Source organism: Tupaia chinensis, unplaced genomic scaffold (genome assembly GCF_000334495.1).
Source record: "Tupaia chinensis unplaced genomic scaffold, TupChi_1.0 Scaffold000316_1, whole genome shotgun sequence".
Taxonomy (NCBI): Eukaryota; Metazoa; Chordata; class Mammalia; order Scandentia; family Tupaiidae; genus Tupaia; species Tupaia belangeri.
The window spans coordinates 6,863,960-6,886,721 of NW_006159809.1; the positions used below are offsets into that span (position 1 = coordinate 6,863,960).

Consider the following 22,762-nt stretch of genomic DNA (forward strand, 5'->3'; position numbering starts at 1 on the left):
GCCCCCATTTCTACACTTTTTAGTAATAGTATCCAGATGAAATAACAGTGTAAAAGCAGCAATACATCTTTAGAGAAAGAAGTGATAATTATCCACTAAGCAAGAGATACCACAAGGCAGGCTTAAGCAGGCTCTGAAGGAAACTATAATAATTATCTATCCTCCAACTATGTCAAAAATTTATGTTGATCAGTACTTTCAAACTGAATTGCTTCAAGTCAGAAACACACAGCTTCTAAACTAAGGAAAATGCCTTCTCTAATATCTGAATCCCAATTTAGAAAGGAAATACATTTCACATTCCACTGTTGCATTTTCAAAGTGTCAAGCTACAATCTTAAAAGACTCAGAGGTTTTTAAGTAAATCTGGCATAAATATTGTCAGATTTACTTACCATGAGAAATTCTGTATTTGGTAATTTACCTCTACTGGCTTGTAATACCATATATGGATAGTCAGAAAAGTCATGCACACTTTTTGCATAGAAAAACAAAAAAAATACATCATGACTTTTCCAATGACACAACATATTTACACTTGCAAGACAGTAAAGTATATCACAGAAACAAGAGAGATAGTTTAATCTTTGGCCACTCAGTAGTGAAGAATTCATTAGATGAGCCCCTTTCTCTTGTGCTGTCTATTAAATAAAGTATGTGTTTGATTTTTAATGGCAATCTCTGTGAGCTTTAAGGACGGGTAAACAATTTCCTCTCCCTCTCAAATTTTTAATTTTATCATGTTAACCCAAGCTTTAACTATCTTACACTTGGAACAACTAGGGAAGCATACAAATTAAGTGCCTTACCTCATCTTTTCTTATTCTTGTTTACTTGCATACTTAAGTCAGATCTCCCTAAAATATACTTTCAACATTTCACTTTACATATCAAGCTATAACATTAATTAGCTTCTTAGTTCTTCTCACCTCGAGTCTAAATTTCTTAGTTCTTTCATACTTATTTCTAGCACACTCATCACTCTTCCAATCAGCTCCTACTACAAATTGCAATATGGTATTCTCAGAAGTCCTTGCTTGGCCTTCTATGTCATTACTTCCATCTGGAACGTTATTGCTCCTCCCCTTTAGCTAGGGATATGTAAAGCCAAGATCTATTCAAGATCTATCTACAGCCTGCTGCCTGAAGTCTTCCCTCCCAGAATACTCTAGCCCAGACAGAATGAAGTACATGCAGTGTCACTCCATTCGTCTTATTTAACTAGACTATAAAAATGTTCTAATGCCAAGTATCATATTTATACTTCCTTAATTCATGTACTGCTAGATACACAATAAGTGTTGATAAACTGATATTGCTAGCCTGACTGATACAAATCTAAAATGAAGACGGAAACATTAAATATGTCTCCTCTACAGCATACCCAAACAAGCTGAATGAATATCTTGTTGCCCTCGGACTTTTTAAATTGTTTGGGTGTAGAATTTTTCTTTTCAATGAACCAGTATGAAGTGCTCAAGAACATCTAAAAAAAACTTTTTACAGAATAAAAATTAGAATCTCAAGTTTTCACTATAAAATCATTTTCTTGGATTCATCATAAATAAAATTTCAAAATAAATAGAAAAATTACATGGTGTAGCCAGTCACAGAATACCAGAGCCTAACGCTGAAATGCAGTCCTTAGGCCAGAGCTAAATAATTACAGATTACAACTAAACACTGTGAATTATTCTGATATATTTCCTCAAGATAAAGATTTTGCTATCCTTTTTGATGGGATAAGGCATCTCTTAATAAAATTTTAAATGTAAGCAATATGGCTAGAGTAGGGTAGACGAAATTGCTTTCTTCTGCTGGAGTTAACCATCAGACAATAGCATCAGATCTAGGTATCAGATTCTTTAATATTAACTAAACCTGATAAGTTGGTAATACGCATTAAAAGGACAGCACTAGAAAAAGAAAAAAGCAAAGAAAGTAATACTCATAGATTTTTAAGCCTATTCAAAGTATGTGACCACAAGGCTATAGCCTTTAACCTATGCTTCCAATGGAAAGTACAGTCCCTCCCGACCACTTACAACCTAAATCTATAAATCACATTACAAAATAGAACAGTGGTTTCCTAACACATATAAGTAAAATTTTCTTAGAAATTCTTGCTCAAATCTACCAATGATTATCATCAGATAGTATATTCTATATTTACATTATTCTCCAGAACCTATGCAAAATATTTTCTTCTAACTATACTAACCATGAGAGTATCTACAGCATTTTTATTTTTAAATGAGTTTTTCTCTCCAAATTTTTATCATTTTACTCTATTTTCTAGGCCCACAGCTGGTCCCAAAATAACTGCTACATCTTGACTCATTTTTGCTCTAAAGTTATTTTAATATGGTCTTTCTCCAGAAATTCTAAAAATCACTACTCCAAATAAAGAAAAAAAATTTAAATTAACATATTATCTTCGGCTCACAACAGGCAGGTATATGGAGGTCTATGATACACTGTCTCTTAGAAGTGTACAGTATGAATGGGTTTTACCTATATTTACATTTTCACACTAACAGATCCTCTTAGTTAGATATAAATGTCTCACGTGACATTATAAATACACAGTTTATGTTATATAAATTTTATGCTGCAGATGTGAAATAACTAATTGAAAGTTCAAAATAAATGGACAAATTAAGTGGCATGCCCAGTCACAGGAACACAGACAGACATTCAATTCATTACTAAGGCCAGGGCTATTTAAGATTACAACTAAGCATTGAGGTTGCTATCAAAATTAATTTCTGCCATTTCCTTAATGCCTAGTTAACAGCATACATGTCAGAATTTAGAGAAAACTTGGGCGCTGAGCATCATTATACAGTGATCTTTAAAAACACTCACCTTCAAATGACTACATTCTACGTTACACAGAGAACACAAATGTGGAAATATTCTTGGAGATGCTGCGTAATAATCATTCATCATAGAAGGAGTTGGAAGTCTCTTCATCTTCTGGGCATCGGCATGTGAAAACTTTGGTAGCCATGATGCTTTCACAACTCCAAAGGGAGACTGAATGGGAATGTCAGATTCTGGCTGGTAATTCTTTTTACTTCCCCTTGATCCAACATGTACATTAGGTGAATGAATCACAGGTTCATGCGGTACTCGCTCTTGTTGGCTTACAACTGAAATTAATTCAGATGAAAAACGCTGGTTCATAGATGGAGGAATCAAAGACTGACTCATCCTCTGGCTAACTGTTTGGCTAATAGGTTGGCCGACAGATTTTACGGGTTCAAGGACTGGCTGTCCTCCTGAAATGTGTAAGCTTGAAATCTTGGTTCCACTCTCAGCTGGGAAAAAGGACTGATTATTAGAGGATTCACGGGGGAAGTCCACCTGGCGAAATACCTCTTCAACAGGAAACATAGAATTACATAGCACATTTGGAGTGGGAACAGGTGCAGAAATGCCCTGTTGTGACTGAAATTCATTCTTGACCTCATCGGTTGGCATTTCAGGATCATATATACCTAGTTCAAGCGGATCTTCTGTGTAGCCATATTTGCTTGCATGCCCATAATCAATCACATTACTTGAAACTCCTTCACTACCAAGTGTTTCTTTATTTCTGTTCTGAGAATGTAAGTTAGGTAATCGGCGCCCCATTTTTCGCATTCTTATATCCCTCAAAATTAATGGCATATTTTCAGGAGTTAGCTGTTCATCAGGATAGCGACTAAGTTCTTCTAGGTCTTCATTAGATAATCCAAAACTTGCTAAGATACTTGAGGCACTCTCTTTTGTATAGCGGCTCTGTACCTTAGGGCTCTGCTCTGTAACCCGTGTTACAGAACTCTGTTTCACTCCCACCGATGCAGATATATGAGGCTCTCCATCCCACCGGCTACCATGAGGCTTCCCCTTCTTTTGTTGTGCTTCATGAAAATTCAATTTTTCTTTGGTCAGTCTTGGATCAGTTCGGTGCTGTGTAACCTCAACGTTCATTCTCTGTGGTCCCATGCTCTGATAAGATTCGTGGCCAGCAAACCTGTGTGGAATTCCACTTGCTCTCCCTGCTGGGTAAAATCTTGGAAGATCCATAGATCCAGGCCTCATAAATGGTCCTGGAGGCCTCATCCCAGAAGGGTGAGGTGCATGTGGCCTTTGAAGTGGAAAGTTTTCTCGAGGATTAAACCTGGGTCCCGACATGGCTATTTTCAAGAAAGCCTGATTTAATAAGGTGTAAGGTGTTGTAGAACCATGTGAGGTAACGGCATTCAGCTGCTGAAGCGCCAACTGAGTCTTAATCTGAGCAAAGTGCAAAGGAGATGGGCCCAACAGAAGTGGGTTTGCAATGCCCAGGTTCAAGGAATTCACAAGTGGTGCGAAATTTTCCAAGAATAACACAAAGCTGAAAGTTAAAACACAAATATTAGATCATTTTAACTCAGACTACTTCATGAAGTGGGTTCTACAGCCAGTGTAAAACATTCTGAAATAAGGCCATGAAATCAGTCTGCATTTCATGTATTTTTAGAGTAAGGGTCTATTAGTACTTTAAACTTTCCCCAAAAGTGTTTTCTTCTTTTCTTTCCCAAATCCAGAACACAAACCCCACAACTCAAACCAGAGTTTATGTATACTGTGAGGCATTGGGTGCTGTCCTAGGTGCTGGGTGATAATTATAACTCCTTTATTAAATAATCTTGAAAAACAACATGGATTTATTTCACACTTTAATACTGAAAAAAAGGATAAAAGCATTAAAATATTTAGAAACGCACACGCACTTAATACATATGTTTTCCGTTCTACAAACAATGTAATGTGAACTGTAAGTCTAAAGTTTTAGAGATCCATTTGTCTAAGACAGTCTTTCTAGGAATTAGTCCTCCACATGGCAATTAAACTATACTTATTTTTCTGTTATTAAAGTTTCTTGTAAGATAAAAATTTGTCACCAATAATATGAATACACAGGCTGACAGAGTAGTATGCAATAGCAGGGAATTGGTTATAACATATAACATGATACATAACAAAACCAGTTATCCTGTTCGTCAATTGCCTCTGCAGGGACCGTACAAATATATCTGGCAAATAAACATGATTAAGTTTTTTATTTTTTGAGACAGGGTCTCATGATATCACAATCATCTTAGCAGCTATAACTACAGGCACATGCCACCACATTGGGTCTCACTATGTTGCCCATGCTAATCCCAAGCTTGCAATCCTTGTACCTAAGGCTCCCAAGTAGCTAGGGGCCACAAACACATTCCACCATGCCCAGCTATTTAGGGTGGGCCAGAATAGAACCAAGGCATTCCAAGGGGCCTTGGCCTACTGAAAAGCACCAACTATTAGCATGCACTTCAACAGCTGGGCCAACAGTGATTAACTTTATAGAGTACTGTCCATGTGTCAATTACTGTTCTAACCACTTCATGGATTGAGTCGTTTAATTCTCACGACTCCTCCTTGAGATATGTACAGTTTTACAGAGGAGGACTCTAAGGAAGAAGAAGGTTAAGTAATTTATGCAAAAAAGTGACCATGATGAAATTTATAGTCAAGGTAATTTGGTCCCATAATCCATACTTCTTTTCTGTTTTTAATTGCTAAAGGACATATATACTCAACAGAGAAAAAGAGATAGAAAGAGGGAAGCAGCACTGCCTCAGTAGGGCATAGTAATACCACAATCTCTTCTTCATTTCCCCATCCTGTCAGGAGTTAGGGCACAGTCTGCACATGCACCTGGCACAGTTTTCAAGTTGTCAGGGCTGGGATTCAAATCTGAGTTGATCATGTGGGATCCAGCTCCCCTAGCCATTAGACAACGGAGGGCCAGCCCCTCCATATTCCATGCTCTTAACCCTTAACAGATGTGAGGAAGACTATGTTGCAGTTCCCAGGTACTGTATTAATTAAAACTGGTTGCTCATCAGCCCATCAGAGGGCAGCACCAACTACTCCAAACCACTTGTAGGACAAACGGTATTTTAGCTATTATTCAGGACCAAGGTCAGCAACCAGAAAACTTGCCTTTCCTCATTCAAAAAAACCAGAACCAAAACAAAAAAACAGAAGCACAAGACTAGGCCTACAGTTTCTATCAGGTGTCTACTGTTATACCTGACAGACATGCAGGGTGGGAAATGTGAGATCTTAAGGTATCTATGCCTGTTACGGAAATCCACAATATAGATTTTATTTGCTGACCACCACATTCCTTTTCAAGCTATAATTTCACCCATTACTACACACTTTATATGTAATGTTAACAAAATAGTAATTTAGCTGGGAAATTGGACTTTATCTCATCAACACTCTCCGTTTCAGCCATTCTGCATGCTGCCACCACATGTAATAGTCTCAAAAAGACATTTTTACCACCAACATTCCTCTATTCAAAAACCCCTGAGTATCTAATTTCCTTTATTTCTTAGCTTTATGTTTAAGGTCCAACCAATCTAACCTAATCTCTACCTTTCTAATTTTACCAGCTATATTGCAGCTATGTCTTTGCTCCTGTTCTTTTCCTTTTGCCTCTCTTTAGCTTTTCCAATCAAAGCAAAGGAAACACCTTTGCCTTGGATACTGACTTGACTTTATTCATCCTTCAAGGTTAGCTTCCATTAAATCTTCCTTGAACACCAAGACCCAAAGTGATTCTTCTAACAATCTTTCTTACTTATTGTCTGCACCATTTTTGGACTCACGACTATTACTATCTAAACTTTTTGGGCTCAAATGCATGGTCCTTTTGAACAATCTAGTGTCAAATAAAGGTATAGGTTCACTATTAAAGTTTAATTTCCCAAGCTATAAATCCTCTTACTCAAAAGATTCATTTAACCATTTCAGTGGTCACAACCAAAGCCCTCATTAATATGCACAGATAATTTTCAAATTAGAATGAAACACAAATACTAAACTTATGATTCACTACATACAAGCAGCAGACACAAGCTTACTGAACAATACACCTAAATTCTCTGTTTAAATATATACATATATATATTTATAACAACTCAAGGTCTTTTTACACAATCATAAATCATAAAACTGTGCTTGACTTCTTCATAATAAAATTACTCCAAAAAGTAACTTTTTATTGGTTTCTTTTTTTTTTTTTTTTTTTTTTGCTATAGGGCATGTGCACTCGCTGGAGAGATAGAGACAGACAGAGACAGAAAGCGAGAAATCACCCCCCAGGGGGGATGGCCATGCCACAATCCCATCTCCTCCATTTTCCTTTCAGGATTTTGGGCATGCATGCACATGTGCCCTGCATGAGTTTTAAGCCGCTGGGTGTGGGACTTGAACTGTGGTCAACTATGTGGGAGTACAGAATCATAACCATCAAGCCACCTGCTGGTCTTACTTCCAAGAACAACTTCTTTACTTCTTTACCTAACCCTTGAAAAATAATCACTGCAAGGGGCATTGCAGTGAGACATCACACCCGAGTACTTATCCAACAAATTAAATGTGAGTACACCACCAAATGACTAAAAATCAGAGAAGAGAGACTGCAGATTGAGCAGCAGGGAGGACAGAGCTGTAGAGAGAGCACAGCTCATCTCCCACAAGGCTCTCCACTATCGGATGGAACTCCACAGCTCAACCCAAGTGCACCTGTTCTCTAGAAACCAGGTCTTTGTAATATCCAGTTATGACAACAAAAGTGCAGGTTGCTTGGTGAGTGTCATGGTTCAGAACTGCAGAGAGATTGCTAATCACCTCCTCCTACACAGATCTGAATGCTCAGATTTAACTCCAAGAAAATAGCAAGAAATTTATAATCCATCATATAACCAGAGCCACCGCAGAGGCACAAGAAATGAGAAACCAAGAAGATATCTCTCCCCCAAGGGAAGATATCATTCATAGACAGTTCAAAGGAACTTGTGGGTATGTCAGATAAAGATTTCAGAATATTCATAATGACTAAACTAACAGAGATGCAAGAGAAGAGAGATAAAAAAATTCCAGCAGATGCAAGCGAGAAGAAACAATGAGTTACAGGTGGTGAGGAAGTTCTTCCATGATTTGAATTAAGAGATACACACCATAAAAAAAGAATCAAACAGAACTATTAGAGATGAAGGCTGTAATACAGGAAATCAAAACCTCCCTTGAAAGTACTAAAAGTAGATTAGATCATGCAGAAGGCTGAATCTCAGATGTAGAAGATAAAAGCTCTCTGACCTTGAAAAAAAAATCAAAACTCTGAAAATAAAAAAAATTGAGAATAATTTATGGGAAATACTAGATACTATTAAACACCCAAACATCAGGATAATCAGTATCCCAGAAGGTGAAGAAACAAATAAGGGAACTGATAATCTATTCTATGAACTCTTAGAAGAAAACTTTCCAAATCTAGAGAGACATTCAAATATCTAGACCCAAGAAATACAAAAGATCCCAAATAGAATCAACCCAGATCTTCTCCAAGGCACATCATAGCCAGATTGACCAATACCACAAAGATAAGATACTAAAATTGGCAAGAGAGAAATATCAAGTTACATAGAAAGATTATACCCTCAGGCTAACAGTGCACCCCTCTCATCAGAAACAATGCAAGCAAGGAAAGAACAGGAAAATGAATTCAAAATGTTAAGTGGAAAACAATTTCAACCAAGAATATTATACTCAGCAAGATTATCCTTCATATGGGAAGAAAAGATAACATTCTCAGATAAACAAAACCTGAAAGAATTTACTAACACCAGGCCAGCTCTTCAAGAAGTTCTGAAGAGAGTGCTATACCAGGAAAACTAGAAGAGAACAAAAAACAACCAAGAAAATGGCCACCTTAATAATAAGGACAAGTCTGGAAAGATCAATAACAACGCTGAACATTAACTTCCAGAATTTAAATGGAAAGACTGGACCACACTTACTGCAAATTCAACAGAAGAGCGAGGTTAATTACATGAGACTGTACAGGGGAAATAGAATTTTATGACTTCTTTGGAGGGGAGAGGTTTTTACTATAGGGCGCGTATCACTATAGATCCCTCATTTCTCCTTTGTTTTCATCTTAGTGAAAAGAGTTCACAATCACTCATTCAATTTATTAAACATTTTTTGAGAAGTTAACATGACAGTCACTACCCTAGCCAAATAAAACACGGGTCCTACAGCCAACGTGCTAAATGCTAGCAATCCAACAAGAAAAACAAAGTTGACTGCTGTACAATTTTTAGTATTTTTCCTTTTTTTTTTTTTTTGGAAAGGTTTTTGCTATAGGGTGCGTGCGCTCGCCAGACAGAGACAGAGAGACAGAAAGCGAGAAATCACCCCCCAGGGGGGATGGTCACACCGCAATCCCTTCTCCTCCATTCTTCTCTCAGGATCTTGGGCACGCACGCACACGCGCCCAGCGTGAGTTCTAAGCCACCGGGCCCGGGACACAAACCGTGGTCGACTACGTGGGAGTACAGCGACATAGCCATTACGCTAACTGCTGGTTCCCCAATTTTTAGTATTTTGACCACAGTGAAGTATTAATTAAAGATTTCTGGAAAGGAAAACCTCTTTCAGATTGCTTGAGTTGCATTTTGTGGATTGTCTTCTAGAACTTTTAGGGAACTGGAAGAAATGACATTCCAGACAAGTAAACATGTTTATCAAATTTTAGAAAATTCATAATATTGGGTTAGCCAACATTATGGCTAACCCAATATCTGGTTATGGGAGCCAGATCTCATATGGGTGACCATAGCTGGAATTTCAGCCCCAGAGGCTTGAAAAATATAATGGGTGCCCATGCATGCATGCCCAAAATCCCAACAAGATGGAAAAATGGAGAAGACATTGTAGCATTGACCATACCCCACATGTAGTGCACATGCCCTCTGACAATAAAAATAAAGTAGAAAATTTAGAAAATTCTAGTTTCTAAATAAAAAGCTATGATAGCTGTGTTGGAATGATAAAAATAAATTATAAATAAACTTATTTACTTATTTCTGACAAAGCTATACAATTCTAGACTAAGACAAAATACAGATTCAGTTATAATGGGAATCTTTTGTAACCCCTGGACTATTTGATAAAATCAACTATGAAAATAAGAAGAAATAATCTGCTAGGAACCCATTTCCCTTAAGTCAACCATTAGTCACTGTTTCCAATGGCTCTTGAATTTTCTATAAAAACTATCCATTCTCAGGAAAAGGGATTACAGTGTGGCCATTTCTCCTGAGGGAGTGATTTCTTGCTTTCTGTCTCTCTGGCTCTCTGGGGAGCACATGTGCCAAATAGAAAAGAAAAAGAAAAAGAAAAAGAAAAAGAAAAAGAAAACTCTCAAAAACAAACACACAAACAATCCATTATTATTTTTTTTTTAATTTGATAACACACAAACAATCCATTATTATTTTTTTTTAAATTTGATTAGTAAGCGAGAGAGAAAGTGAGAAAGCAAGCCAACAGGTCTAGGACTCAAACCATAGTCAGCCACGCAGGAGTCCAGTATCTTAACCACCATGTCACCTGCTGGCCCCCAAAACTACCCATTCTCAATCTTTGGTTCTCTCTACCCAATTACCTTAAGTCATGGAGATTCAATTTTACTCTCCATATCTGACTGTAAAATTCTATGTATTCCTACCAATACTTCTCACATGTACTTTTTTCACCCTTACCATTAATACTGTCCTATTACAAACCCTCATTACTCTACATCACAGCTGGTCTTCAACCAATTCATTCTGTCACTATGGCTAACCCAATATCTGGTTATGGGAGCCAGATCTCATATGGGCTTTTCCTTGGCTATTATATTAAACTGTAAATATACTATTATCTACTTAGACTCACGGTTATAGTGGCACAGTTAAACATTAAGATTCAAGTGCTCAATAAATTAATATGTTTGGAACTGTCTTTATATAATATAGTGGGAAAAGAATGTGGTATGTGAACACACTCACTGAGGAAAGTTTGATGAAAGAGGACTAGCTAAAATATTTGTGTGGAAGCAATAAGGAGCTATTACCTTTCCTCTGTACTTTTACCACATTTGAAAATTTCCAAAATAAACATTTTAAAGTGCTAACTATTAGAGAAGATATTTTTAACAGAAAACAAAGTGGAGGGGAGTATTAAACAACCAACATGAGTTACTGAACACAACGTGATTTTTTTCAACCTCATCTATCACACAAAGGTCTAACAAAAGACAAAGCTGGTTAATTTGTTAGGATTAACAAGCAACAAATAACGAATTCAGATTTAAGTCTAAAATGTCATTTTAATTATTCTCTACACTATTCCTTCCCACCTGACTTTTTATAAATTATTAGTTTCATATTTCACTGTGTGTTTCATTCTGCCTTTCAGTAGAAATAAAATAACTTGTGATATAAAGTAAAATTAAGTAAAACTGGGATCAGCAGATGGCAGTTCAAGTCCCAGACCCAGTGGCTTAAAACTCATGCCAGGCACATGTGAGAGCGTGCCCAAGATCCCAAGAGAGAATGAAGAAGAAGGAACTGCGGAGTGGTCATCCCTCTGAGGGGTGATTTCTTACCTTCTCTGTCCCTCTGCCTCTCTCTGTCTCTCCAGTAAGTACACACGTCCTATTACAAAAACAAACAACAACAAAAAACTCCCCCCCCCAGAAAAAAATTAAGTAAAATAAGCAAAGAATTCTAAGAAGCCTCTGATAAAGAATTAGGTTATGCTATACCAAAGAAAACAAACCTCTGCCTTTTAAGAGTGATACGGACAAAACCTGAAAATAGAACCAGCAGGTTGTGTGGTGGTTAACATGCTGGATTCCCACATGGCCAACCATGGTTCAACTCTCAGAGCTGGTGGCTTGTTTTCTTTTTTTTTTTTTTGGGGGGTTTTTTTTTTTTTTTTTTATAGGGCACGTGCGCTCACCAGACAGACAGAGACAGAGAGACAGAAAGAGAGAAATCACCCCCCAGGGGGGATGGCCACGCCACAATCCCTTCTCCTCCATTATCCTCTTGGATTCTTGGGCACGCACGCACACACACCCGGCATGAGTTTAAGCCTCCGGGTCCGGGACTCGAACTGCGGTCGACTACGTGGGAGTCCAGCGACATAGCCATTACGCTAACTGCTGGTCCCAGTGGCTTGTTTTCTTACTTTCTCTCTCTCTCGCTCTCGTACTCTCTCTCTCTCTCTGCTGAGCACAGGTGCCCTATAGCAAACTAAGATAATGATAATAATAAATAAAATGAATATTTTTAAAAACTGGAAACAAACAGAAACCAAAAAGACACTAACACCTGGAAACAATCTAATTAATACAGTCAGTATAAATTTTTGTATTTTGGTTCATTATAAACTCTTCTTAACTCCAGGAGCTTTAGTAATAAAATATGTCTATTCACCCAGAGGAATTTATAGAGAGCTAACTAATGAAATCATTAAACTAATTTAGAAAAAAACATAGTTGAGATCTGAGTTAATCATTAAGTCTTTTGAAAACAACTACAATAAAATATATCTCTTTAAAATAAATTTTTATTTCTAATTATATAATACATGCTCATTATAGAAAACAATTAAAAGTAGCAAATAAAATCCTTACCAATAAAGTCACCTAGAATAAGCTAATATTCTGGTCATTTCTTCTAGTTTTGTGTGTGCATGCATGTGCAATGGGGGCAGAAACTACACCAAACATTATTGGATGAAATTATAATCATGCTATTTATTTTTTAATTAGTATTTTTTCTGCATTTATTATTATTCAAAACCAGGATATTTAATGTTCAAAAACTGAACTTTTGAATTAATTTACTTTGTCAAGTAGCTATTAAAAATTTCCTTCCATCCTTTTTCTTTCCCCCAGGCCAGCATCAAACTTGCAGTCCTCCTGTCTCAGGTTTTCAAATAGCTGGGACTACAGGCAAGCACAACATACATGGCACTTCTATACCCTTTTAAGAACTGAAACAAATACCACTCTAAAACAAGAAATATCCAATATAATGTCAGGTATAAAAATGTAGAAGCACATAGTAAAAACTAAGTTCTTGAAGCAGATGTGAAGAAATGGCTCAATGGATAAAAGGTATTGTCATTAGATTCCACAAGGTATTTCTAAGATTTTCACTACCATGGATGGTCAGGAAATGCCTATTTATTTTGATGCAGTCTTTAAATTTCTTTATGGATCTGGCAGACCTAAAATCCCATTGAATCCAAAACTACCATCAGAAACGTCAGCCATGTGGGCTGGGCAGTGGCACAGCAGTAACATAATGCTCAGCAAGGCTGATCCACACGCAAAGGTTCTGGCTTCATGTCCTGAAACCTCCATGAACACACTAGGCATGTGTATGTGCCCATGACCTGGGACTAGCTGTGAGTACACTGCGGCATAAAGGTCCTTTGGGGGGTGGGGGAGATGTTCCTGTGTCTGTCTCTCTCTTATTTGTGGAAGAAAGAAACAAACTTGGGGGGAAATAGCCAGATCATAATGGCTCCATTAAATTCATAATGAAAAGATTTCTACCAAACCCCACACTGGGACTTCAAAGCATTTCACGGTTTACAAAGTACTTTAAGGTCCATTATCTTATTTGAGCTTGACAACAATTGAGAGCAAAGGAACCCAAGTTTACAGATTCAGTAAAGCCATAGAACACAGCTAGGAAGTAACAAGATCACAACAGAACCTACATCTCCCCTTGGTGTTCTTTCCATGCTGTATCCCAGATACATGTAAGGTAGTTTCATTCTATAGCTTTTTTTGAATTATAAAAAACCAAAATATGGGACCAGCAGTTAGCGTAATGGATATGTGGTGAACTCTCATGCAGTCGACTGTGGTTCAAGTCCCAGACCTGGTGGCTTAAACTCACGCCAGGCACGTGTGCGTGCGTGCCCAAGATCCCGAGAGGAGAATAGAAGAGAAGGGATTGCAGCGTGGCCATCCCCTCTGGGGGGTGATTTCTCACTTTCTGTCTCTTTATCTCTCTCTTTCTGGAGAGCGCACGTGCCATATAGCAAAAACCTCTCCAAAACAAACAAACAAACAAACATGTTCATTATTCATCCCCTCCATGCCTCTGAAAAAAAAAAAGAAGAAAAAAAATCCTTAGAACGTGCAGAAAATAATTTCAGTTTCTGTAATTGACCACAGATAAAACTATCATTAACAGCATTTTTCTAAGTATATACCCACATACTTTATTTATTTGGTGCCGCACCATTAGAGCACTGTTTGTTTTAAAATACATAAATTCACTTTGGCATTTAAGAATGCAGTTACTGAGCCAGAAGGTGGCTTGGGGATTAAGGCACTATATCCCACCACAGCTGATGACACAGTTAGAGTCCTGGACTCGGTGACTTGAAAACACACAAGGTGCATGTGCCTGTGTGCCTAAAATCTCAGGGAGACATGGGAGGAAAGAGATTGCAGTGTGGCCATCCTCCCTCTCCTGGTGAATTCTCACATTCCCTCTCTTTGTCTCTCTTTGGCAAGCACATGTGCTCTATGGCAAAAATCTAAAAAAAAAGAACATGCTTATCGCAATAGCCAGTTAATACAAGAGTTTAACTGTTCATTCACTCACAAGAACCAACACAAGATTCTGTTTTCCTCAGTTTAACTGGCAATCTGCCAATCTCTATCTATTCAGCCAACTCTTTTCTACCATTAGTTTTATCTCCTCATGTTCTACAAAAGGTACACAGGTCTTAATTTTAAAGGTGTCACAAAATACACAGAGTATCACGTTGGATGTTAAAATGCCAAAATATGGTACCTTCAAGAAAATGGTCAAAGAAACAGAAAGTGAAAATAGGCAGATAGTTATGTGGTATCATGAAAGGCATCACATATTCCACTGCTACCTGAAAAGATCAATAAGCATCATTATTTAATTTCAGATTTGAAAAAATTGAAAGGTCAATTGCTAATGCATAGGAACAAATCATCATGAGAACTAGGCATTAGCAACCCAACACAGCAATAATTTAACATTGTCAATTCTAGGAAAACAATTTTTTGATAAATGGGAGTACAATAGACATATCTTTCTTTCTTTCTTTCTTTCTTGGAGAGGTTTTTGCTATAGGGCACGTGCGCTCGCCAGACAGACAGAGAGAGACAGAGAGATAGAAAGCGAGAAATCAACCCCCAGGGGGGATGGCCATGCCACAATCCCTCCTCCTCCACTCTCCTCTCGGGATCTTGGGCACACACGCATATGCGCCTGGCGTGAGTTTTAAGCCACCAGATCTGGCACGCGAACCACGGTCGACTATATGGGAGTCCAGCGACATAGCCATTATGCTAACTGCTGGTCCCACGTATCTTTTTATTTTCTAGGAGCATGTGCACCACATACATAAATAGGTCTCTAGAGCACAAGATTTGTATTCATCATAAAGGATGCTCCTCTGGAGATGTGCACTGACAGTCTTGCCTACCTTGCCAACCCTAATAAATATAATGGACTAGTTCAAGAGAAACCACCTGATCCAACTTGGAATAAAGAAACATGCCCTAAGATTTTTTTCTTTTTAATTCTGGCAGAGGGCACATGTGCTTGCCAGAAAGAAAGCAAGAGAAAGTGAGAAAGCACATCCCACAGGGGACAGTCACACCACAATCCCCTCTCCTCCAGTTCACACTCCATTTAGGATTTTGGACACACGTGCACGCATACCTGGTTAAGTTTTTCCAACCACTGCATCTGAGACACAAACAGCAGCCAGCCATGTGGGAACCCGCCTTAACCACATCACTACATCACTGGCAGGACTGATTTTTTTTTTTTTAGAGGTTTTTCACTGTAGGGCGCGTGTGCTCGCCAGACAGACAGAGAGAGACATAGAGACAGAAAGCGAGAAATCACCCCCCAGAGGGGATGGTCACGCCGCAATCCCTTCTCCTCTCGGGATCTTGGGCACGCACGCACACACGCCCGGCGTGAGTTTCAAGCCACCGGGTCCGGGACGCGAACCGCGTTTGACTACGTGGGAGTCCAGTGACATAGCCATTACGCTAACTGCTGGTTCCCTTAAAGTCTTTTTACAAAGGACAAAAGAGCACATATAGTTACTATCCTTTATATTTAAAAAATGTAGGGCACAAATACACATCTCCTTAAGGTTAAAATAAGAATCACAACAAAGGTAATTAAAAAATGATAAAATTGGTTTGAAATGGACATAAAGGAGAACTGAAGGGACATAGGAATTATATTTCATGGAGTACATTTTATTGTATACTTTTGACTTTTGGAAGCACGCTAACTAATACAATCTCTATTGATAGATAAATAAATATATGATAATGATATGAACAGGATGGAAAGGAGTGAAATATTTAAAATTTGAAGTAAACTAATTCGACCATATTTTGGGACCAGCAGATAGTGGTAGTAGTTATGTTGCTGGACTCCCACTTAGTAAACCATAGTTTGAGTCCTGGACACACACACACACACACAACTGGCGTGATTTTCAGGCCACCAGGTCCAGGATTCCAACTACAGTTGCCTTGTGGCAATCCAGTGCCTTAAACACCATGCCACATGCTTGGACCTCTAGAAGGACATTCTCATGAAAATATATGCATGATTTAAAAATATCTACAGCTTAATAAGTGTGCATATGCACACACACACACACACACACACACACACACTCTTTAATCAAAACATATGATCAAAATAGTATCATCTATGCAGGGCTTATGGACATCATGTACCTCTGTCCAGGGATACAGAAACATCAAGAGGAAACATCAGACACATCCAGGGCGAGAGATGTTCTATCATAAAGAGCAAAGTAAATTATATTCTTCAAAAATAGCAACTTCAGGAACCAGCAGATGGCATAATGGTCACGTTGCTGGACTCCCATAAAGTGAATCACAGTCCAAGTCCTGGACCCAGTGGCTTAAAAGTCGCACCAGGCCTGTGTGTTCGCCTGCCCAAAATCCCCAGAGGAGAAAGGAAAAGGGATTGCAGTTTAGCCATCCTCTGCCCCACCCCCGGGGGGGGGGGTAATTCCTTGCTTTCTGTCTCTCTGTCTTTCTAGCAAGCCCTATAGCAAAAACCTCTCCAAAATAAATCACCACCTCAAAGAAAAAAACTTAATTAAAAAAAAAAAAAAAAAAAAAAAAAGTAGGGACCAGCAGATGGCATAGTGGATACATCGCTGGACTCCCACATAGTAGACCATGGTACAAGTCCTGGATCTGGCAGCTTAAAACTCAAGCCTGGAGCATGTGCCTGCGTGCATGACCAAGATCCCTAGGGGAGAATGGATTGCAGCATGGCCATCTCCCCAGAGGGTGATTTCTTGCTTTATGTCTCTCTCTGTGTCCAGGGAGCACACGAACCCTATAGCAAAAATCTCTGGGGGAAAAAGTCAACTTCATAAAAGATAAAAACAGGATATGGGACTATTCCAGATTAAAGAATACTAAAGAGACATGACAATTAAATGCTATGATTGATCCTAGACTGATCCTGTACTGGAGAGAAAAACAGAAACTCCTATAAAGAACATAACATTGGTCATTTGGCAGATTGGAAAACAACCAGAATATTAAAAAATGTTATCAGGGATCAGCAAGTGGTGAGATGAATAAGGTGCTGGACTCCCACATGGCTGACCCCAGTTTGAGTCCCAGACACGGCAGCTTGAAAATCATGCCGGGCGCCTGTGTGTGTGTGCCCAGAATGCAAAGAGGAGAATGGAGAAAAAGGGACTAAAGCATGGCCATCCTCCCCTAACCCCCCACCGTTAGGGGTAGGGGGAATGATTTCTCATTTCCCTCTCTTGGTCTCTTTCTCTCTGTAAGTATGTGCCCTATAGCAAAATCCTAAAACAAGCAAAAAAAAAAAAAAAAATCATCAACGTTAAATTTCCTGGAGTTAGTAATTATACTATGACTATAAAAGAAAACACCCTATTATTACAAACTACACACTAGTGCATTTAGAAGCACAATACGTACCACTTATTGTCAATTCAGGAAAACTGTGTGTGTGTGTGTGTGTGTGTGTGTGTGTGTGTGTATGCTTGAGAGAGAATGGTAAGAAGGGAGACATAAGGAATTCCTGTCACACAGAGCTTAAATTCATTCAAAAACAAATAATGATCCAACATTTTATGTCCAACACTGAACTATGTAGCTTCTTAATTGTAAACTAACTCAAGATGATAAGCAAATACAGTAAAGGGCAGAAAACTCGCAATCAAATAAAGAGCATCAGTTCCAAGTACATTTTTAAGTATTCCACATCATGTTCACTCCCTAACTATTGACTTAGTCAACCCATTATGCAATTCATAATAATCTGATCTTTGGGGAAATTTCCACTGATCTTAAGATATCCACCCTGCTAGAAGGGATGCCAGTGAATGACTTCATGTAAAACTGGTTAACTCCCATTAGTAAAATTTAACACTATTAATTCGGCTTTAAGAGAGATAAAAAAGCAAAATTTTTACACCTTACATTTAGTATTTTAAATACAGTTTTGGCTCTTACTTTTAGTATTTTAATTACGGTTTTACTACTTGCTAATAAAGTGACCCTGAACAAGTTGGTTACCCATGCCTCAGTTTCATTATGTGAAAGGAAATAACAGTATCCACTCAGAAACCTGTTGTGAAATTAAAATTTTAATTTCTGACATGCAACAGGTGCTTGAAAAATGTTAAGATGGTAAACAGAAAGCTTTTAAGAAGCAGTTATTTTACCCGATTACTTTGATAATTTCTGAAAATTATATTAGAAATAGGAATTAATTACTCCCACCTTTACTTCTTAAATTGAGGTCTAGCGATTGACTACATTTTTGCATATAAAAATTCATGGAATCAGATGTGGATAAAGGAAAGCACTATAAAAAAAACTTTTCTTCAAGTAAATTTCAAGAAAAGGTAGTTCGGATCTCGTAAACAGACTTAGAAGATCTATCAACCAACTGTAGTTAATTATAAGTAAACTGCTCCAACTATAAACCTTCCTTGGATCCAAACTACAATAAACTGTATACACACACATACGCATAAGTATGCATATTTGGGGTAATCAAATACATTTGGGAAGTTTGAATAGTGTGTGAATACCTAATAGTAAAAAATTCTTATTATTAATATTATAATTGTTGCTATTGATAATTGAACATTCATGTGTAATGTTTTTTCCTGTTTTAGACAAAAACTTGAACTATATACTTATGAATAAATATGATAAAAGGGTTACTTTAAAATAGGATGTAGAGCAGCAGGTGGCACAGTGGGTAAGGTGCTGAACTGTCCCTCATGGCAAACTGCAGTTTGAGTCCCAGACCTGGTGGCTCCGCTCAAGTAGAGCACATGTGCATGCCCAAAATCTCCACAAAAGAAAGAAGAAACGACTGCACCATAGCCACATATATCCCCAGGAGAGTGTGTGTGTGGGAGTGATTTCTCACTTTCTCTTGTCCCTGTCTGGTAAGTACACACACCCTATGGCAAAAACCTTTAAAAAAAAAAAAAAAAGGAGAATGGGGTAGAAATGAAATAGGATCGACCACTAGCTTATAATTACTGAAGCTGGGTGACAGGTTCATCGCCCAGCTCTCTATTCTTATACATGTTTCAAATTTCCTGTAATAAATGTTTTCTTTAAAAACAAACAAACAAAAAACCTGAGCCAGCAAGTGGAGTAGTGCTTAAGGCACTGGACTCCCACATGGCTAACTGCAGTTCAAGTCCCAGACCTGGTGGCTTGCTGTCTCGTTTTCCTTCTCTCTCTCTCTCCCCTCCTCTTCCTCTCCCTCTCTCTCTCTCCCCTCTCTAAGCACATATGTCCTATAGCAAATTTAAAAATAATAATAAATTAATAATTCTTAAAAAAAGACCTTTCAAAAGCAAAGTTGGCAACTTTAATTCAGGGAGAAAATAGGTAAATTAATTTAAAGTCTAATGAAATGAAGACGGTAGAAACAAGGCAGGAAAAAGCATAACAACTTAATACAGGACTGGCCCAGTGGTGCAGCAGTTAAGTACTGTTAGTTGGGAGCGGAACACTACACCACCAACTGTAGTTCAAGTGCTGGCCATAACAGCTTGAAAAATACACTGGGTGCATGTGACTGTCCAAAATTCTGACAGGATGAATAAAGAGAATTGTGGCATGAACACGATCCATTGAGGGAGGCTTTTTGTTCACACTACAGGAAGTGAGTGTGCCCTCTGACAATTTAAAAACAAAAACAGACTGGGACTAAATATATATTGGTATTTAGGGGGTCAAAAGATTTGAAAAATAAATGTAATCCAAGGTAACCAATAAGAAAATACATGTAGCTTAAAGCTAGTTCTCTCACATTCCCTGAATTTTTTTTCAATCCAAAATTCTTGTTATTCTTGAACCTTAATGATCACTACGATAGCTGCATGCTTTTTCCTACACTTCTTTCTCCTCCTATTCCTTTCCATTATTTTCTTTCCATGTTCAATATACTTATTTTCCTTCTACTTTTTTCAACCACAAATTTCAGACTACACAAAACTGAAGCAATGAGAGTAAATAGATACAAATGGGGGGGGGGCTTGCAAACAGCTCAAACTGTGTTGAAAGCACTGCTTTTTCTGTATGTAAAGCATTTTATTAAATATTTGGATATACCTGTTCACACTTTGATCAACATAGATGAAAGTACAGTGGACAGAGCAGGATTTAGAGTCCAGGCTCCAATGACTAAAGGCTAAATTTACTGACTAACATCAGGTCATCTAATACATCAGGGACTGAGAAAGTCTAACATAACAATCAAGTAAAAATGGTTGTAGTATGTTTTGGAAAATAGTTAAAAGTTAAATTTAGATAATCTTTCAACTCTGAAATTCTATTCAATAAGCTAAATTCCTTTTTTTTTTTTTTTAAATTTGTCAGTGTGTGTGTGAACTCTACACAGAGTAAAATGAGAAAGCATCCCCTATGGGGATTGACCCCACAGCAATTTCTTTTCCTCTATTTTTCCTTTTGAGGTTTTTGGGTACATATGCACATGTGCCCAATGTGTTTGTCAAGCTGCCAGTTCTGGGACTTGAACCTTGTACTTGACCATGTAGGATCCAGCTGACCCAAAACCAAGCCACTGCCCTGGAAGCCTTTTTTTTTTTTTTTTTTTTTGTAATTACCATATCTACAGGCTGCAATTTTCAACCAAAAGATACACTCTAAAGGCTTTAAAATTTTGACACAAAAGTAACAGCTAACATTTATTGAGCACCTAGGATGTACCAAGGGATACGACCTTTACATACATTGTCTCATTTCTTGTCTCAGTCATGAACATTTCAAGCAGGAAATGGTATTATCAACACTTCACTAATAAACATGAATTCAGAAAGACTAAAATAACTTACTCTGAGGTTTACACATACAGAAAAATAAGGATCCAAATCCAGATCTTCTGAGGCAAGAGCCTATTTTCTTTCCACTAAACTATTTCTCTCAAAATGTCCAGAGATAATCCTAAGAGAACCTAAGGAAAAGTCAAGACAGCCAGCCATAAAATACAGTGAGGACTGCACGAACCTTTTTAAAACTAGAGTATCTACTGTATACACTCTTCGTGACAAAATGCAAAAGATTACAAAACATAAATATAGTCAATGTACAAGGTAACAGATACATGTGACATGAATAAATATATTCTGAAAATTAATAAAAACAAATTAAGATTTTGTGATTTCTTCCCATTTTTATCTTTACCCTTCCTTGGTTACACAGAGGGAATGGCTCAGCATGTTTTAGTATATTAGCATGTTGGATTCCATGTAATTATTGAAAAGTCTGCATTACACACTATGAAAACAAAATGCATTTAAATACTGTCAAGTAATTAAAAAAAGGTTAACATAAGCCCACTAAATCTAGAATGTGTAATCATTACCAAAATATAAAGTTATTTTTAAGTAATATAATTTATGCATTATTTTTGTGTAAACTTCCTTAAATTAACCTGTTTCTGTGCATTTCTTTCTTAGGGCTATCAATTTTTAACTGCAACCCTGAACGAGCAAGCACAAAAGTCCCTGAAAACTAAGTTAACCCTTCGCAGAAACGATGAAAGAATAACGGATTTTTCTTTTGTACACAATTCCAAAGCTGGTAGAAAAACAGGCTGAATCAACAGAAGTCGCAAGATCCTGGTGACAAGATTAAAAGAGTATTCCCTTTCCCCAACGTCACCTAAGAGCAAATTTTAAGACTAAAAGACTAGAAATTAGCTTGAAGCGGCCTTCACAGTTTAACTCAATTAAAGGCTTGTAACGCTGCAAGTCTCTCATTTGCAATCAATCACCTCAAACAACAAAAGATCTGTGGCAGAGGGTTCGAGGACGTGGTGGACACCTCCAGGCTTTCACAGAATGGGGCCCAAGCTAGGAATCGCACCAGCCAACCACTAACGTTCCGTATTCACTCTTCCTCTGAGGAACTTGGAGCCGAGTGTCACAACCATTTCGGAGCCATCGGTACCCTAACACAGAGGTGACACGACCTTTGCTTTCACACTCGCACAAAGAAGGCACGGGGACAACAGGGGACAACGGACGCAAAGCCCCCGGCTCGCTACAAGGCCCCTTCATCCCAACTCCCAGGCCGGCACCCAGCCCCAAACAGAAACACGCTCTCCTCTCGGCGCTTCTTGGACACGGCTGCTGGCACCGCGTCGTCGGCTCAAACTCCACGGCCTCCTCGGGCCGGCTGGGAACGGTCCTCTGTCCTGGGCTGTCAGGCCCGGTGCCGCCTCCG

At 38.1% G+C, this 22,762-nt stretch overlaps 1 protein-coding gene across 1 annotated transcript in view; it reads right to left on the reverse strand.

The window, feature by feature from the left end:
• ZNF638 (zinc finger protein 638) overlaps positions 1-22,762 on the reverse strand; it is a gene marked incomplete in the record, with an annotated part of 146,080 nt that overhangs the window by 66,314 nt on the left and 57,004 nt on the right. The window contains 1 exon segment of the mRNA XM_027772969.1: positions 2,869-4,384. Coding sequence (XP_027628770.1) covers positions 2,869-4,182 — 1,314 coding nt within the window.